This window comes from Beta vulgaris, chromosome 9 (assembly GCF_026745355.1).
Source record: "Beta vulgaris subsp. vulgaris cultivar EL10 chromosome 9, EL10.2, whole genome shotgun sequence".
Classification (NCBI taxonomy): domain Eukaryota; kingdom Viridiplantae; phylum Streptophyta; class Magnoliopsida; order Caryophyllales; family Amaranthaceae; genus Beta; species Beta vulgaris.
Window position 1 is genome coordinate 12752158 of NC_079210.1, and position 17215 is coordinate 12769372.

Genomic DNA, 17215 nt, shown 5'->3' on the forward strand with positions numbered 1-17215 from the left:
CCCACCTTAGCCCAGCCGCTTATAGAGGATGACCACACAGGGAATGCCGCTCTACCTACCTATCTCCTTCCTGTTGGAGATGCGGCCCACCCACCTGAGACTGGTCCCGTACCTGAGCCTCCACACGTCTACCGTAGGCGAGAGGCCGCCCCCTTCATGCCCTCCTCTTCCTTCATGCCCTCCTCCTCTACCCAACCCCTCCCCCTACTGCTGACTTTGAGGGGATGATGAGTGTGTTGCAGCGTATGGAACTGAATATGACTGCCAACACTCAAGCTCTAGAGCGCCTAGAGCGCCGCGTAGACACCATCTACGATGACCAGCGCCTTGCTATGTTCCCTATGTATGATTATTGCAGGCTTGGTACGATCGCACAGGCGGGTCCCCACCCAGTTGGTACACCTGGAACCCCGCCTATGGTGGAGCTGGAGGGAGTGGCGCAGGCACCGGTACTCAGGATCCTGCTGCTATGATTCTGATTCCGATTCTATGGCCGACTGAGGGCCGTGTTCCTTGCCTTCTCCTTGTTGCAATGCGGACATTGCCAAGTTCAGCTTGGGGGAGGATCTTCACTGCACATATGGTATCTTCTATCACTTCTTAGGTAGTTTACAGCTTTTGTAGTTCAGTTTAGCATAGTTTTCTTTGTGTGTTTGGTGTGTTTTGTGTGTTTTTCTTTTCTTTCTCTTTCTTTCTTTTTCTTTTGGTTTGTTTTGTCTTCACCATGTATGATGTGTGAAGCCTGCTGAAAAAAAAAAAAAAAAAAGAGAGAAATCAAAGTCAAGGTTGAATAGTTGTTTCCCTGTGCCCCATGCTATCATAATGCTGTTTTGACTTTGGATTGTTGATGGACACGAAACAATGATTGATCACCAAGGCATGGCATAACTGTACTTAGATCTATGATAAGAATCAAGATTGTGGCACTCTATATGTCCTGCAAGCATGTTTAGGCTTAACTGTGAGCTTCTGTGCCTTAACGTCATGCTTTTCTTGTGTGTATGCCCACTTCATGAGGGATGCTAGAACTTGTGTTTTCTCTCCATTGATGCATTAGTTATACAATGTCTAAACAAAAATGATTATGACTCACGTAGGAATTTGCACCAAAAGACCAAATAACCTTCCCTGCATTCATTTCCCCTAGTTAACCACTCTGAGCTGAGCCTGTTTCTTTTGACAACTACATTATGAGCTCCTCATTTTTCCAAAAATACGTCTCTTTACCATTGGTAGTGAAGTATTTAGGAATTTTTGGTTGATTAACTTGTGGATTATGAAATTGGTTGTTGGTATGAATGAAAAGATTGCAAGAAAGAGAACAAATATGATTGATTACATGTGCAAAAGAAATTCTTCTCTATCCTCATTAGCTAGTAGCTAAAGTAGAGAACTCCTAAAAAACAAGACAAGTAAGGTTTCCAAGAGCAATTATAAAAATCAAATTGAAAAAAAAAAAAAAAAAAAAAAAGAAAAACATTTGAATTATGTCATATTGGAAGTCATTACTTGGGTAATATGAAAGATAAAGGAGTGAGATGAAAGAAAAATGGGTCATAGTTGTGTTGCAATTTATTTGATGTGTGGGATGTTTCGTTCAAAAGTTGTAGTAATACTTCACTACCTTAAGCACCACATTCCCAAATATTTGCCACACCTACCACCTTAAGCCCCATTACAACCTTAATTGAGTCATATGATTTGTTTGCATGTATAACTACCTGATGTGGAGAGATGATACAAGCCTATGGACTAACTTGGTGAAGTGGAGCAATTGAGCGCCATATATCACCTTCCAAACACACGAGTGTGAGAGTAGGGACGGGTACTGGGGATGGAAAGAAGCAGTCATTTTAACTGCTTGGAGAGTGCTTTACAAATGAGTGGTGAGTCCCCTTGTGAGATCCTTCTCATTGATTTGCAGCGCATATTTAGTGGCCTCTCTTGATTCTTATCCCTGATTGGCATTTGTTTTTGTCGAACCTTACCGATTATGACTTGTGGTGTGTTTGGATTCGATCTATTGTCATTTCAAGAATTTTATGATGGGGTGAAACTACTATTGATGCTTTGAACTGTTGATTTTCAGACAGGTTTTGCTTAGGGGCAAGCAAAAGTCTAGCTTGGGGGAGTTTGATATGTCTATTTTATATAGAATTTTACCCCCATTTCCCATGGATTATTGGTATTAATTGCGCTCTTCACAGCCCTTTTTAGTACTAATGTGTGTCTTGTAGTGCTTCGTGTTTTCAGGCTGATTAGTATGGAACAAGCATATTTTGGTGCATTTCCTAATCTTTGATATCCTACATGAGACAAGAAGTCGGGACGTGCAAAAATCTCACATTGAGCCAAAACCTGGTAACCGGCCGACCGGGCGACATCTGCCCCGGCTGGTCGGGCGAGTCTTACTTAGTCAGAAATCGAACGCTGAAGTTCCAAGAAAATTTGCTCCCGCGCCCGACCGGGCGACATCCGCCCGGCGGTCGGGCGAATGCTACTTAGCCACATTTCAGGAGATTTAAGATGCCAGGCGAACTTTACATGCGGGTCCGACCGGGCGAAATCCGCCCGGGCGGTCGGGCGAAGCGAAGGATTATTGTGCTGAAAGGCGCCTGGCCAGGCGCGATGAAGAAGCATCAGACCTGACGACCGCCCGACCGGGCGAAATCCGCCCGACCGGTCGGGCGGGACGATCTTTTGGCTGTTTTGAGCGCGTGTTGCGCCGGATTTGCGAGACATATAAATACTATTTTATTAGAGTTAAAAACTACGCCTTTTTACTAGAGAATACATTTGATAACTTTTTAGAGACCTTTTGAGTTTATTCCTTTGTTGAACATTGATTACTACGCTTTGATTCCTTCAAGTAAAGACTAAGTTTTCTTAATCTCTTCTTTCCTTTCATTATTATCATGTCTTTTAATTTGTTCATTATTTGTTTTGCTATTTCAATTATGTGTGAGTAGTCCATTAATCTAGGGTTAAGTAAAACCCTAGCAATGATTTAATATATGAATTCTTCCATTAATCCCAAGTTTATATGATCAATTGTTCCTGTTTGATTGGATTGTTCTTATGCTCATTATCATACTAGGGATAGGTGATTTTGATTTGACTCCGTATATCTTATTTTCAATGGGAATTGAATCTAGATGGTTTTGTTGATCCAATCAATGGTATGAATATCTTCTATGGGAATAGTTAGATGGGATTGCTAGGAATTTAATTGTGATGCTATGCTTAATGCCTCTTTCTTGCATGATTCTATGGGAATAGGTTTGATTGCTTGCTTAGAGTAGCCATTGGTACTCGGGAGAGATCTTTGGTAATTGTAGGGTGCGTTACTCCTCTTGAATTCTTGATTATATCATTTTGGGATGGAAATTATTCATGTATTGGTCATGCTAGTGGTGATGCTTAATTCTAGATGTTTTAATTAATTGATTATATCTTGTGTGTTCTTAGTAATTATCGTAGTTTAGTGTTAGACTTAGTCAACACCCTTTTCATCATTGTTTGTCACTCGTTTAGTTAAATTGAGTCAAGATATCTAGTGTTTGATACGTTTGTCCCTGTGGATTCGACCCTGACTTGCTCTGATACATAGTTAGGAAGTTAGTTAGGTAATTACTTTTGATAGGTGCGCGACACGCCTACCAGAAGTCCAGATGCAGTAAGTTTCTTCATCACAATACATCAATAGATTAATATAAGATTAGATGTACATTTAATATTTAATAAGCTAAGTGTGCATATAGTTTCGATTAGGCTACCTATTTAACAATGATTTGACTAGTAAGGACCGTATTGTTCCTTTACGCAAAGAATCAAAGTGGTAGACTTTGTTACGTGACAAACATATTGCAATCAGTGTCCAATGGTTCCTACAAGAATAAAAATGTTATTCTTATCGTAGAACAACTAATAGGTCAATTTAATTAATTAAAAAGTGAGTTTAAGAAGCATACGATTCAATGTAAGGAAGAAGAATGATCTTATATCCACTATGAGAACATGCGTTCAAAGAATCCTTGAGATATGCTTTCACCTCCTTTTCGTTTTGTACGCAACTGTTATCTCGTACAAAGCTTGGACATAACCAACCAAACATTGGCTGACTAGATTGCCTCAAATCATTGTATAATAGCCTGAGAATTCATATTGATAAAAATAAAACTTACTTATTATGGAAGTTATTATTAGTTGGATTGAATACTACTTAATTAAGGAATATATGTATATTTATTAATTTAAATATACTAATAAAGTATTACCTCGTGAATGTTTGTATCATGAAAACATTCAACTCTTCCTCCAGTAAGAATTCTTTAATATCAACCTTAGAAATGAAGGTCGATGTTTCCTCAATGTAGTGGAATTGGTGGTCCGACAACTTAATCTCAATCATTGCTTCATCGTCTGCATCGCTAACGCACTCATGTAGCCAGAAGCATGGTTGAGTAAGGCCTTGCACCACCTCCATATCCGTAATGAGTGGAGACTTTGCCGTAGAAACATTTACTTTCTCCACTTGGGCACGTCGGCCTCCCTGAGGTGAAGCTACCTTTTTTCCCTTCCTGTCGGCCTTCCCTGAACCCTAGTAATTAGTTAAATTAAAAGATATTAATGACAATCATATATAGGAACTATAAAAGAAAACTATGTATATAACTTATGTTAATCATTGTACCTGATCTGATAACCGCACCAATGCACGCGGCCATAGAATATAACTGCCAAGGGCACCAAACAATAACTGTACACCAACTCCTGCATTCGGCAGCGGAAGAGGAAATGCTTCGAAACCGGGCACAATATCTGAAACGCTGACCACATAGTGAATATCAGCGACTGGCTGGTTGTGCAATCGTACCCGGTCCCTAGGGGGCTGTACAGATCCATAAGCCACGATAATGAAACTACCATGACCATCTCCTTGATTTAGTAGCTCACATGGTGTCTCTTCCTTTAAAAAAAACTCTATTCATAGTTAGTCTATGAAACAACATATTTAAGAACAATAGTTGTGATATTAAATTATTACCGTCAACTCCGAATATGGATGAGGCTGCGTAGGAACAGGCTGCGTAGGAACATTGCCCTGTGTGAAAGCACCAAAAGTCGGTAAGCCCATCTGCGCCAAAATGGCGTTGAAATTCTGAGTCATCTCCGCTCTGAGCTCCTCCCGAAGCTGGGCTTTCATAGCCTCCACATCTATGGAAGGTGATGAATTGACACTAGAGGCACTGGATCTTGACGTAAAGGTGCATTGATCACCATACACCTTTCTGACCCCGAGGCGGACACCTCCTACGCCCCTCACACGTCCATATTGGTCCTGTCCTAGAGTCTCGTGTAAGGCATCAACTTGTCCTCTAGGAGTGAACTCACGAGTTACCTCCTTTTCCTTCAAGCCAATCAGCATAAGGATAAGAGAGAAATACTCGTGAGCGCACAAGTTATATTATTATGTAAACCTTATCAAAAACTTATAATATGTACTTACAATGGCATTAGCTATCTGTTTTGTTGCGGGATCAGGTATGACTCTCTGTCCCTTTGCATCAACCCCATGCATGGAACACCACCAATCGAGCGCTCTATCTGGTTGCCGCTGTGCAACTGTCGTCGTAGAGCTAGTGCCCGATGTCGTGGTCGACGCAATCGTGGGTAATGGTTGTACATCCACGATTCTCTCGCCTGACCATACGACTGAGCACCCAAATGGTGATAGTGCTTCCTAGCTTTTGCATTCGCGCTATTTTTCTCACGAGATGCCTGAAACACACAAATATAAATAAAGGTTAGATATGATGTTATACAATAATATTGGATCTAAAAGTATTAAATCTTAGCTAGTAAAAAATTCTTACAACAACTTTTGGGTTGTTTTTTGTGCAACAAATGCATGCCACTCCTCAGTTGTGATATGCCTCCATATCTGATATGGAAGCTTGGAGGGCACCTCAAATGATGTGTCCTGTGAAGCCTCAGAAGAAGGTGTTGCTCCCCCGTCGTAGATCTTCTTCTTCTTTGTTCCCCCGACTTTTCTCCGCTTCATGATCCACCCCGACACTAGCTTGGCCGTGAAGTCTCGGAACCTCTGGGCAACCGCGGATAGAAACAAATCCTTCTTCGCTTCATCATTTGGAATATGGAATTGATTCTACAAGGAACGCATTTCACAAATTAGTAAATATTACGTAGTATATTTAACTAAAGTGTTAAGATTCTAAACGTAATTGTACGCGAATCTTACCAGGTGGGGGGAGAGGGGTGCAGCAGGTGGGGGGAGGGAGGGTGCAGCAGAGGGGAAGGCGGGGTGCAGCAGGGGGGCGGGTGCAGCGGGCGGGGAGGGCGGGTGCAGTAGGTGGGGGAGGGGGCAGCAGGTGGGGGGGGGCAGCAGGGGCAACAGGTGGGGAGGGGGCAGCAGGGGGCAACAGGTGGGGAGGGGGGCAGCACGGGGTGCAGCAGGTGGGGGAGGGGGGTGCAGCAGGGGGAGAGGGGCAGCAGTGGGGGGGCAGCAGGGGAGGAGGGGGTGCAGCAGGTGGGGGAGGGGAGGGGGGCAACATGTAGGGGAGGGGGCAGCAGGGGGTGCAGCAGGTGGGGGAGGGGGGTGGGCAGCAGGGTGGGGGATGGGGGGTGGGCATGGGAAGCGAAAAGGCAAAATAGGGCAAATTAGGCCGGAAATGGCCTTTTCGTTCCCGAAATGCAACCAACAACAAATTAACGCCTAACAATCTACATACTAGTTACATTATACATCATATAATCATGTTCAAAGAAAATTTGGGTTAAATCACTCGATAAGTACGATTTGGGAGCGAAAAGGCCAAAATAGGCCGAAATAGGCCGGAAATGGCCTTTTCGTTCCCGAAATGCAACCAACAACAAATTAACGCCTAACAATCTACATACTAGTTACATTATACATCATATAATCACGTTCAAAGAAAATTTGGGGTTAAATCACTCGATAAGTACGATTTGGGAGCGAAAAGGCCAAAATAGGCCAAAATAGGCCTTTTCGTTCCCGAAATGCAACCAACAACAAATTAACGCCTAACAATCTACATACTAGTTACATTATACATCATATAATCATGTTCAAAGACATTTGGGGTTAAATCACTCGATAAGTACGATTTGGGAGCGAAAAGGCCAAAATAGGCCAAAATAGGCCGTAAATGGCCTTTTCGTTCCCGAAATGCAACCAACAAACAAATTAACACCTAACAATCTACATACTAGTTACATTATACATCATATAATCATGTTCAAAGAAAATTTGGGGTTAAATCACTCGATAAGTACGATCTGGGAGCGAAAAGGCCAAAATAGGCCAAAATAGGCCGGAAATGGCCTTTTCGTTCCCGAAATGCAACCAACAACAATTTAACGCCTAACAATCTACATACTAGTTACATTATACATCATATAATCATGTTCAAAGAAAATTTGGGGTTAAATCACTCGATAAGTACGATTTGGTAGAGAAAAGGCCAAAATAAAATACATAGGATCAAGTCTTGAATTCAGATAACCCTCTCTAAACCCTTTCTAGGCGTACGATAAGTGGTGTTCACTATCGTGCACCGTCGAAGTGTTATGGGGAGGAAGAAGAAGACGGCTACTCCGGGCGGGAAGTCGCTGGAGCTGGGATCTTCTTCTAAGACCATTTCAGAGGAGATTAAAGATAATAATGTAGGAATGGAGGCACAAACCAATGGAACAGTAACTGAGTCTACTGCGATTGAGAAATCGAACTCGAATCATGTTGATGAATCTCAAAAACGATGGCAAGGATTCACTGGACAAAATCGGATGTCTAGCAAAGGTATGGGTCTCAGTTATGTAGCTCCTTCCATTATTGATGGGTCTTTAACTGCCAAACTTGATAAGCGTGAAATAGAGCGAATGAATAAGCAATGGGAAAATGCTTTAGTGATGTATGTCGTTGGGCAAAATCCAACTATTACAGCTATGAATGCTTATGTGAAAGCTCAATGGGGGGTCACTTGTTCACCATCTTCATTGTTTAAGCATGAGGAGGGTTTTTTTGTGATACAGATGAGTAAGAAAGAAAGAGATAATGTGCTTTATTCTGGACCTCATCTCTTTTATGGTAAACCTATGATTGTCAAGAGCTGGACACCTCTTTTTGATTTTAAGCAGGAAATTCTTAAAATTGTGCCGATTTGGGTGAAATTGCCAAATTTACCTCTTAATTGCTGGAGTGACAATTCATTGAGTAGAATAGGAAGTGTCCTAGGGGTTCCTATCTATGCAGATGAATGCACCACAAAAATGCTTAGGGTATCTTTTGCCAGAATCTTGATTGAAATTGATGTAACAAAGCCTGCAACTAAGGAAATCATTGTGGAAGACCCTAGTGGGAGGAAGTTTGCTCAACGAGTGGAATATGATTGGCTACCTGCATTTTGTAATAAATGTCAGAAAATAGGCCATAATTGTGAGGTGAAATGGAACTTTTACTTTGTAAAACCTGTGCAAAAATGGGTTCCAAAGGTTACCAAAACAACTGCTGTGGCAGAGGTTCAGGAAGTAACAAACATCACTGATGATGGAGCTCCTTCCAATGCAGTAGATCTAAGTAGTGCTGCTCTTGGCAATACTGGTGATCCTGCTTTGGTTGTAGAGGCTATCTCAGAAGTTACCCCTGTAACAACACCTATACCAGTAGATGAAGAGGAACTTTGGAAGGTTGTTACAAGGAAATCTAAAGGGAAGCAGGTAAACTTTCAGAGTGCAAGGGCTGTAACATATGGAGGTAATGACTCAGTGAAGACTGGGGGTGCTAGGGGACCAAACCCCTATCTTTCATAATGAATCTTCTTGGATGGAATGTGCGGGGGCTTAATGACCCTGCTAAAATAAAAGAAGTTAAACACTTCTTACATATTCATAATCCAATGTACTATGCTCTATTTGAAACAAGGGTAAAGAATCACAAATCCATTAACACTCAGAAGAAATTTGGGATTCACTGGCAATTGGTGAGTAATTATGACTATTCACCAAGGGGGAGAATTTGTTTTGGATGGAAACCAGGTGAAGTAGCTGTTACTGTAATAAGCACTAATGAACAATGTATTCATCTTCAGATCACAAGAGCAACTAAAAGCTTTCATTTAGTTGTTGTATATGGGCTGCATACCATTAGAGATAGGAAAGCTCTATGGGAACAACTATTGCAGATTAGAAACAGTAGCCAGGGGCCTATGATTGTATTTGGAGACTTTAATGCAGTTTTAAGAGCTGAAGATAGGTGCAATGGTAATGAAGTACATGAAGCTGAAACAATTGATTTCAATCAATTTTTGCTGGAGGCCAATCTGATAGAGGCTCCTAATACTGGCTTGTTCTATTCATGGAGCAACAAAGGTGAAGGAAGTAACAGAATTTGGAGTAGAATTGACAAGGCTTTCTTGAATGATGAAATGTTGCAAGAATACCCTGAAATTCTTGTCAATTACCTGCCTGAAGGTATTTCTGATCATACACCACTAATGATCAGATGTACTCATCATGAAGATAAGAAAGGTAGACCTTTCAAATTCATGAATTTTATGGCCACTAAAACTGGCTTCCTCCCACTCATCCAAGATGTGTGGCATCAGAATGGCAGGGGTGGTAAATTGAAGCAGATCTGGAATAATCTTACAAGGGTTAAACATGAAACTAAAACTCTTCACTCCAGACATTTTGCTCAAGCTCATATTAAGATGGCAAAATGTAGAGCTAAGCTGGATCAAGCGCAAAGAGATCCTTCTTTGAGGCATGATGTTGAGATTCAGAAGATTGAAAAAGAGAATATTGAAACCCTCAGGTACTGGTCAAACATTGAAACTAGTATCCTACAACAAAAATCCAGAATTAGCTGGATTGCTAAAGGTGAAAGAAACACCAAACTCTTTTTTACTGCTGTGAAGATAAGGAAAGCTCAAAATAATATTAACATGCTGCAAACTGAGCATGGAATCACTACTAAAGCTGAAGAGATTCATCATGAGCTTGTGCAGTTCTATCAGAACCTACTTGGAAAAAGGGTTGTGTAACTGGATGCTATTGATCTTCCTGTGGTGAGGTAAGGCCATACTCTGAGTTTAGAAGCTAGCAGAAGTCTGATTGAGCCAGTCAGGGTGCATGAAATTGATAAGGCTCTGGCTAATATAGGTGATAATAAAGCTCCTGGTGTAGATGGCTTTAATGCAATGTTTTTCAAGAAAATATGGCATTTGATTAATACTGATATCTATCAGGGGGTGCAGGAGTTCTTTCAAGCTGCTGAGATATACAAGCCTATTAATGTCACACTCATCACTTTAATCCCTAAAGTGAATCAAGCTATGCATCCAAAAGATTACAGGCCAATTGTCTGTTGTACTATGATGTACAAAATCATTGCCAAGGTACTCACTAACAGGTTAGGCAATGTGATATCAGAAGTGATTAATCCTTCTCAAGCTGGTTTTATCCCTGGAAGATATATTGCTGATAATATACTTCTTGCAACTGAGCTGTTGAGAGGGTATTCTAGAACACATATCTCACCTAGATGTGTGATAAAGGTGAATATTAAAAAGGCATATGACTCTGTAGAATGGCCTTTTCTTGAAAATATGATGATTGAACTGGGGTTCCCAAGGCAGTGGGTGGAATGGATAATGGCTTGTGTAAAGAGTGTATCTTACTCAATTCAGCTCAATGGTGCTCCGTCTAAACCTTTCCAAGCAATGAAAGGGCTTAGACAAGGTGACCCATTATCTCCCTTTCTCTTTGCCATAAGCATGGAATATTTAAGTAGATGCTTGCGTGAATTACTTGAAGATCCTGACTTTCATTATCACCCTAAATGCAAAAGAATCAAGTTAAATCATCTAATGTTTGCAGATGATTTATTATTATTTGCTAGGGCTTATAGTAAATCAGTGGATAAAATTATGAATGCTTTTGGGAAGTTTTCTAAAGCTTCTGGCCTTGAAGCAAGCATTGAAAAAAAGTTGCATTTACTTTGCTGGGGTGAGAAGAGATGAAGCTAATGCAATTGCAGATGTTGTGTCCCTTCCAATTGGAGATTTACCTTTCAGGTATTTGGGGGTGCCACTGGCAGCTAGGAAGCTCAATTATAGCCAGTGTAAAATTCTTGCTGATAAAATCACTGCAAGAGCTCAGACATGGATGGCTCACATGTTAAGCTATGCTGGGAGACTTCAGTTGGTTAGAAGTATACTCACTAGTATGCAAAATTACTGGGCCCATATCTTTCCTCTCCCTAAAAAACTCATCAAAGCAGTGGAAGTGGTATGTAGAAGGTTCTTATGGACTGGGAAAACTCTTGAGTCTAAAAAGGCCCCTGTTGCTTGGCATAATTTCTTTCTTCCAAAGGTAGCTGGGGGTTGGAATTTAATTAATATGTCAACTTGGAACACTGCTGCTCTTCTTAAGTTACTATGGGCAATTGAATCAAAAGCTGACAAGTTGTGGGTGAAATGGGTGGCTGAGTATTACCTGAAGCAGTCTACTCCTTTACAAGTTGGTATCACCAACAATATTTCATGGATTTTAAAAAAGATCATCAAAGCAAGAGAGGCTTTAGCAGAAATAGGAGGTTGGGATCAAACTCTTCACAAGGGGCAGTTCAGCATTAAGAAAACTTATAAAAGCCTACAGGGGGAGTTTGAGAATGTCACATGGAGGAAAATTATTTGTAATAACAAAGCTAGTCCTCGAAGTATATTTATACTATGGCTTGCTCTTCAGAATAGGCTAGCCACTTGTGATAGAGTAAGCAAGTGGATGCCTTCTTGCAATGCCATATGTTGCTTGTGTAACAGTGAGTTAGAATCTACTCAGCACCTGTTCTTCCAATGCACCTTCTCAGCAAGCACTTGGAAACATCTTAACCATCAGCTGAAGCAAGCAGGAAGAGTGAATGGGTTCAATGATCTTACTAGGGTGATGCAGGAGAAAGCTAGAAGCAAAAAGGATGAAAATAAAGTTTTGGTGATGGTTTTTACTGAAGCCATTTACTCTATCTGGAAGTGCAGAAACAGAAAGCTCTTTGAGCATCAGACTATTTCTGCTCAGGTGGTGATTAAAGAAATTATCTTTAATACAACATGTAATTGTAATGAGAAACAAAGACAGCTTTTGATTGTATGAAGTAATAGCTTGTAGTGCTCTACTCTTATCATTGTTCTAGGGAGTTATTCGTTTTGTTTTCCTGTTTCAGTCCTTAGTTTGGGGACTGTTAGATTAAGTTGTATTCCTCCCAAAAAGTTTTTTTTCGTTTTCAATAACAATTTTGAATTGCCAAAAAAAAAGGCCAAAATAGGCCAAAATAGGCCAGAAATGGCATTTTCGTTCCCGAAATGCAACCAACAACAAATTAACGCCTAACAATCTACATACTAGTTACATTCTACATCATATAATCATGGATAAAGAAAATTTGGGGTTAAATCACTCGATAAGTACGATTTGGGAGCGAAAAGGCCAAAATAGGCCGGAAATGGCCTTTTCGTTCCCGAAATGCAACCAACAACAAATTAAGCCTAACAATCTACATACTAGTTACATTATACATCATATAATCATGTTCAAAAAAAATTTGGGGTTAAATCACTCGATAAGTACGATTTGGGAGCGAAAAGGCCAAAATAGGCCAAAATAGGCCTTTTCATTCCCGAAATGCAACCAACAACAAATTGACGTCTAACAATCTACATACTAGTTACATTATACATCATATAATCATGTTCAAAGAAAATTTGGGGTTAAATCACTCGATAAGTACGATTTGGGAGCGAAAAGGTCAAAATAGACCAAAATAGGCGAAATGGCCTTTTCGTTCCCGAAATGCAACCAACAACAAATTAAGCCTAACATCTACATACTAGTTACATTATACATCATATAATCATGTTCAAAGAAAATTTGGGGTTAAATCACTCGATAAGTACGATTTGGGAGCGAAAAGGCCAAAATAGGCCAAATAGGCGAAATGGCCTTTTCGTTGAAATGCAACCAACAACAAATTAACGCCCAACAATCTACATGCTAGTTACATTATACATCATATAATCATGGATAAAGAAAATTTGGGGTTAAATCACTCGATAAGTACGATTTGGGAGCAAAAAGGCCAAAATAGGCCGGAAATGGAAAATTACACACCTGAGTTTATGTCTCATGATTTATTGATCTTCCGCCGTTTCACAGGATCCTCAAGTACATTATCCCTTCCGTGTGATCTACACGCATATAGTTCTCCGACATATTTACATCATCTTCCACACAATTTCAGGATAGGTAAAAGGGGGGAGGTCCTCAAATGCATCATATTCTTCCTCATTATCAACATCACCAATACCGAGGATACTCCTTTTACCAGGTACAACAATTGACCACTTATGATCAGCAGGATCAGTTACAAAAAATACTTGCTTACTTGTGATGCAATTACAAATGGCTCCTCAGTTTCACGTAGACGACTAAGGTCAACAAGAGTGAAACCGCAAGGATCATCGTTTCTTACACAACGTCGATTATTGTCAACCCACGTGCAACACAAGAGGCAAATATTAAAAGTACAGTAGTCCAGCTCCCATATTTCTTGTATTCGCCCATAATAGTTGCTTTCAGCATGTACATGCGACTTATCTTTCGAGCTTGCATATTGTGTAGACGACGCCACAAGTGAAACACCACTATTTTTGTTGCGATCTTGACTTCATTATCCTTATATAACCCTCATAAGAGCGTACAGCTTCACGGACCAAATGCTAACCACTTGACTGTTTCAGGAACACTTTCATCCAAATCATTGTAGTACTCGTTTATGAAACCAATCAATGAAAGTCTTGTTATGCATTTGCGTCAATGCCCTCACTCCTTTTCCAGGATTGCTAACACGTAATTCCTCCATATGTTCACTTAAATAAGGATGGACATCTGGTACGTGATGCAATACAAATAAGTGAGCTTGTTTACGCTTTTCTACGGAAGGTGTGATCAATTTTGAACCAATTGTACCCTTGCCCTCAAGTCTGCCCTCGTGTCGGGATGTCGGAAGTCCAACAGGATCAACACTAGCAAAATACTCAGCCACAAAATTACTGATCTCTTCACCCACAATCCCTTGAATTATACTACCTTCTTGTTGTGCAGGATTCCGAATTTATCCTTCAAAGTTCCCATATATCTCTCAAAAGGATAGCACCACCTCAAAAACACTGGACCACACAGCTTAATTTCTCGAACTAGATGGACAATGAGATGGACCATAATGTCAAAGAATGCGGGGGGGAAATACATCTCAAATTTGCATAGAGTTTCAACTACTCTGGACTGCAAGGAATCGAGGGTCGACGGGTCTAGGACTTTGCTGCAGATTGAATGAAAAAATGAACACAGTTCTGTAATGGTGTGCCTCACATGCTTTGGAAGTATCCCACGAATTGCAATCGGTAAGAATACTTGCATCATGACATGACAATCGTGCGATTTCATACTCGATAACTTCAACTCACCATTTAAGGTAACAAAGCGCTTCATATTCGATGAGTAGCCAGTAGGGACCTTAATGCCATACAATGACTCGCAAAAAATCCGTTTCTCTGCACGCGACATCGTGTAGCAAGCTGGTGGCAAATAATTCTTCTCGAATCCTCCACCTTTTTACTTTTTCGAGTTTCATCATCAACCCTTTCCTCCCCTCTTTTCTTCTTCCTTCCGTCCCTTTTCTGAGCCCACAACTCTGGTCGAATCCCCTCTTTTTCCAAGTAAAGTCGTGACGCCTTAACATCTTTTGTCTTGCCCGGAATATTCATAAGTGTCGCGATAATAGCTTCACAAACATTCTTCTCTATGTGCATGACATCCAAACAATGTCTGACCTTTAGATCTTTCCAATATGGGAGTTTCCAAAAAATGGACTGTTTTTTCCATAATCCTGTAGGTCTATCAACCTCACTAGCAGGTTTACCAAAGACTGTTTCAATGCCCTTCACCTGATTATAAACTTCAGTACCAGTTAATGGTCTATGAGCAACTTCTTCTTCAACCGTCCCATCGAATGCCTTCTTCTTAAACCGATAGGGATGGTCGCGGCTGAGGAGCCTTCGTGTGCGCATATACACATGTTTGCAGCCCTTAAGGTGTGTAGATTTCATGTCATCTAAACAAATCGGGCAAGGTTGTTTTCCTTTAGTCTTATACCCAGATAAGTTCCCATAAGCTGGATAATCGTTCATAGTACAAAAAAGCATGGCACGCAGAGTGAACATCTCATTAGCATACGCATCAAATACTAACACTCCTTCGTTCCACATCTTCTGTAAATCTTCAACAAGCGGCTGAAGGTATACATCTATGTCATTTCCAGGTTGTTTGGGCCCCGATATAAGAAGCGACAACATCATGTACTTGCGTTTCATGCACAACCAAGGAGGCAAGTTGAAACCACTAAAACTACTGGCCATGTACTATGCTGCGAGCTGAGATTGCCAAAAGGGTTCATGCCATCCGTACATAATCCAAGCCTCAGATTCCTATCCTCATTACCAAATGACTTATGCACCCTGCGATAGTTTTCCACTCAGGCGAATCAGCCGGATGCTTGAGCAGACCGTCTTTCTTCCTACGATCTGCATGCCACCTCAAATTCTTCGCATCTCCTTTAATTGAGAACATGCGCTTAAATCTAGGTATTATGGGTAGATACCACAACACCTTGGTTGGTGGTCCTTCACTACCTCCAGCTCCTTCACGCTTGTACCTCGACAATCCACAACGTGGACACTCATGTAAATGCTCATACTCATTACGATAAAGCACACAATCGTTAGGACAACAGCATGTATCCGCTCGTACTCTAAACCCAAAGGACACATCAGCTTCTTCGCATAATAGTACGACTTTGGCAGTTCATTTCCATCAGGGAGCATATAGCTAAAACTTCCAACAACGATGTGAAACTAGAGTCCGTCCAACCAGCGTTCGACTTAATGTTAAGCAGTGTTACCACCGCGGAAAGTTTGGTGTACTTTGTACAACCTGGATACAACGGCTTTTCAGCAGCCTGAGACATAGACTAAAAATACGAGGTCGTCTACACGACTGATCTTCAACCTCGTGTATCATCTCGTCTACCCGATCCCTATCATCATCTCCAAATTCATCATCCAAATTCTCATCCCCTAACTCATCATCATCCTTCTTTTTTTCTTCACATACATCATTCTTTACTCCAGAGCTTCCCATATACCTCCCCTGCTCACCATGCCAAATCCATACGTGGTATTGAGGCCTAAACCCACGGCGAAAGACATGCTCTCTAACCACATGTATACTACTAACATTCGTTTTAATGCATCAATCATTATTAAAGTACACACACTCACATATTCAAATCACACACGTATACAACAAGCTAAGATAGTCACATGTTCAATTGTATGCATGCAGTCAAAGGTCCTTATCACTCCAACCTAACCCATCCTTGGACGACTAATCTCACTAGTGAATATATGCCAACTTTTCAATTCTAAGGAAAATCCGGCAGCATTTCCTATAGTTCTCCAAGTACACAATGTAGATAATTGCTTATCTACATATGTACCCAGAGAGCAATGTAGCAAAACGATAAGCCAAGATTTTCCTCAGAATTGAAAAGAAGACACACATTCACCACCTAAGTGAGATCAAACGTCCAAGAACAGTCCCAAACCGGGGACTATTCATGACTTACTCCTAATGAGTAAGTCTTGAATGGGTATCTAGGCATATATGATGATGATTCAAACAACTTGTAGATTTCATATATATAGCTAAATCACATTGCGTTTTCATACAATCTTATATCAACAAATAATATATATATACATTATAAAAAATACATATACATTCAATAAATTATCAACTTTGTCTACATGTTAAACTATCGACAATAGTACAGAAAAGGCGATTTGCGTCGGATGTGAGGCGCCTATTTGCGTCGTACTTTGGTGCGACGCCAAAGCCCTCGACGCAAATCACTCAGAAACAATCTGCGTCGTATGCGGAAACGATGCAGATGGTTCAGCTATTTGCGTCGCAGCTATATACGGTACGACGCAAGTGGATCTTGCCAGCCCCCCATTTCTATCCCCAACAGCCATTTTTAAGTGATTTGCGTCGCATGAATCAC

General features: G+C 40.8%; 1 protein-coding gene across 1 annotated transcript; it reads left to right on the top strand.

The window, feature by feature from the left end:
• Nucleotides 1-8849: 8849 nt before the first annotated feature.
• On the top strand, nucleotides 8850-10082 carry LOC125493771 (uncharacterized). The gene has a single exon (XM_048637288.1). It carries the CDS (start codon nucleotides 8850-8852, stop codon nucleotides 10080-10082), a length of 1233 nt encoding a protein of 410 aa, XP_048493245.1.
• Nucleotides 10083-17215: the final 7133 nt, after the last annotated feature.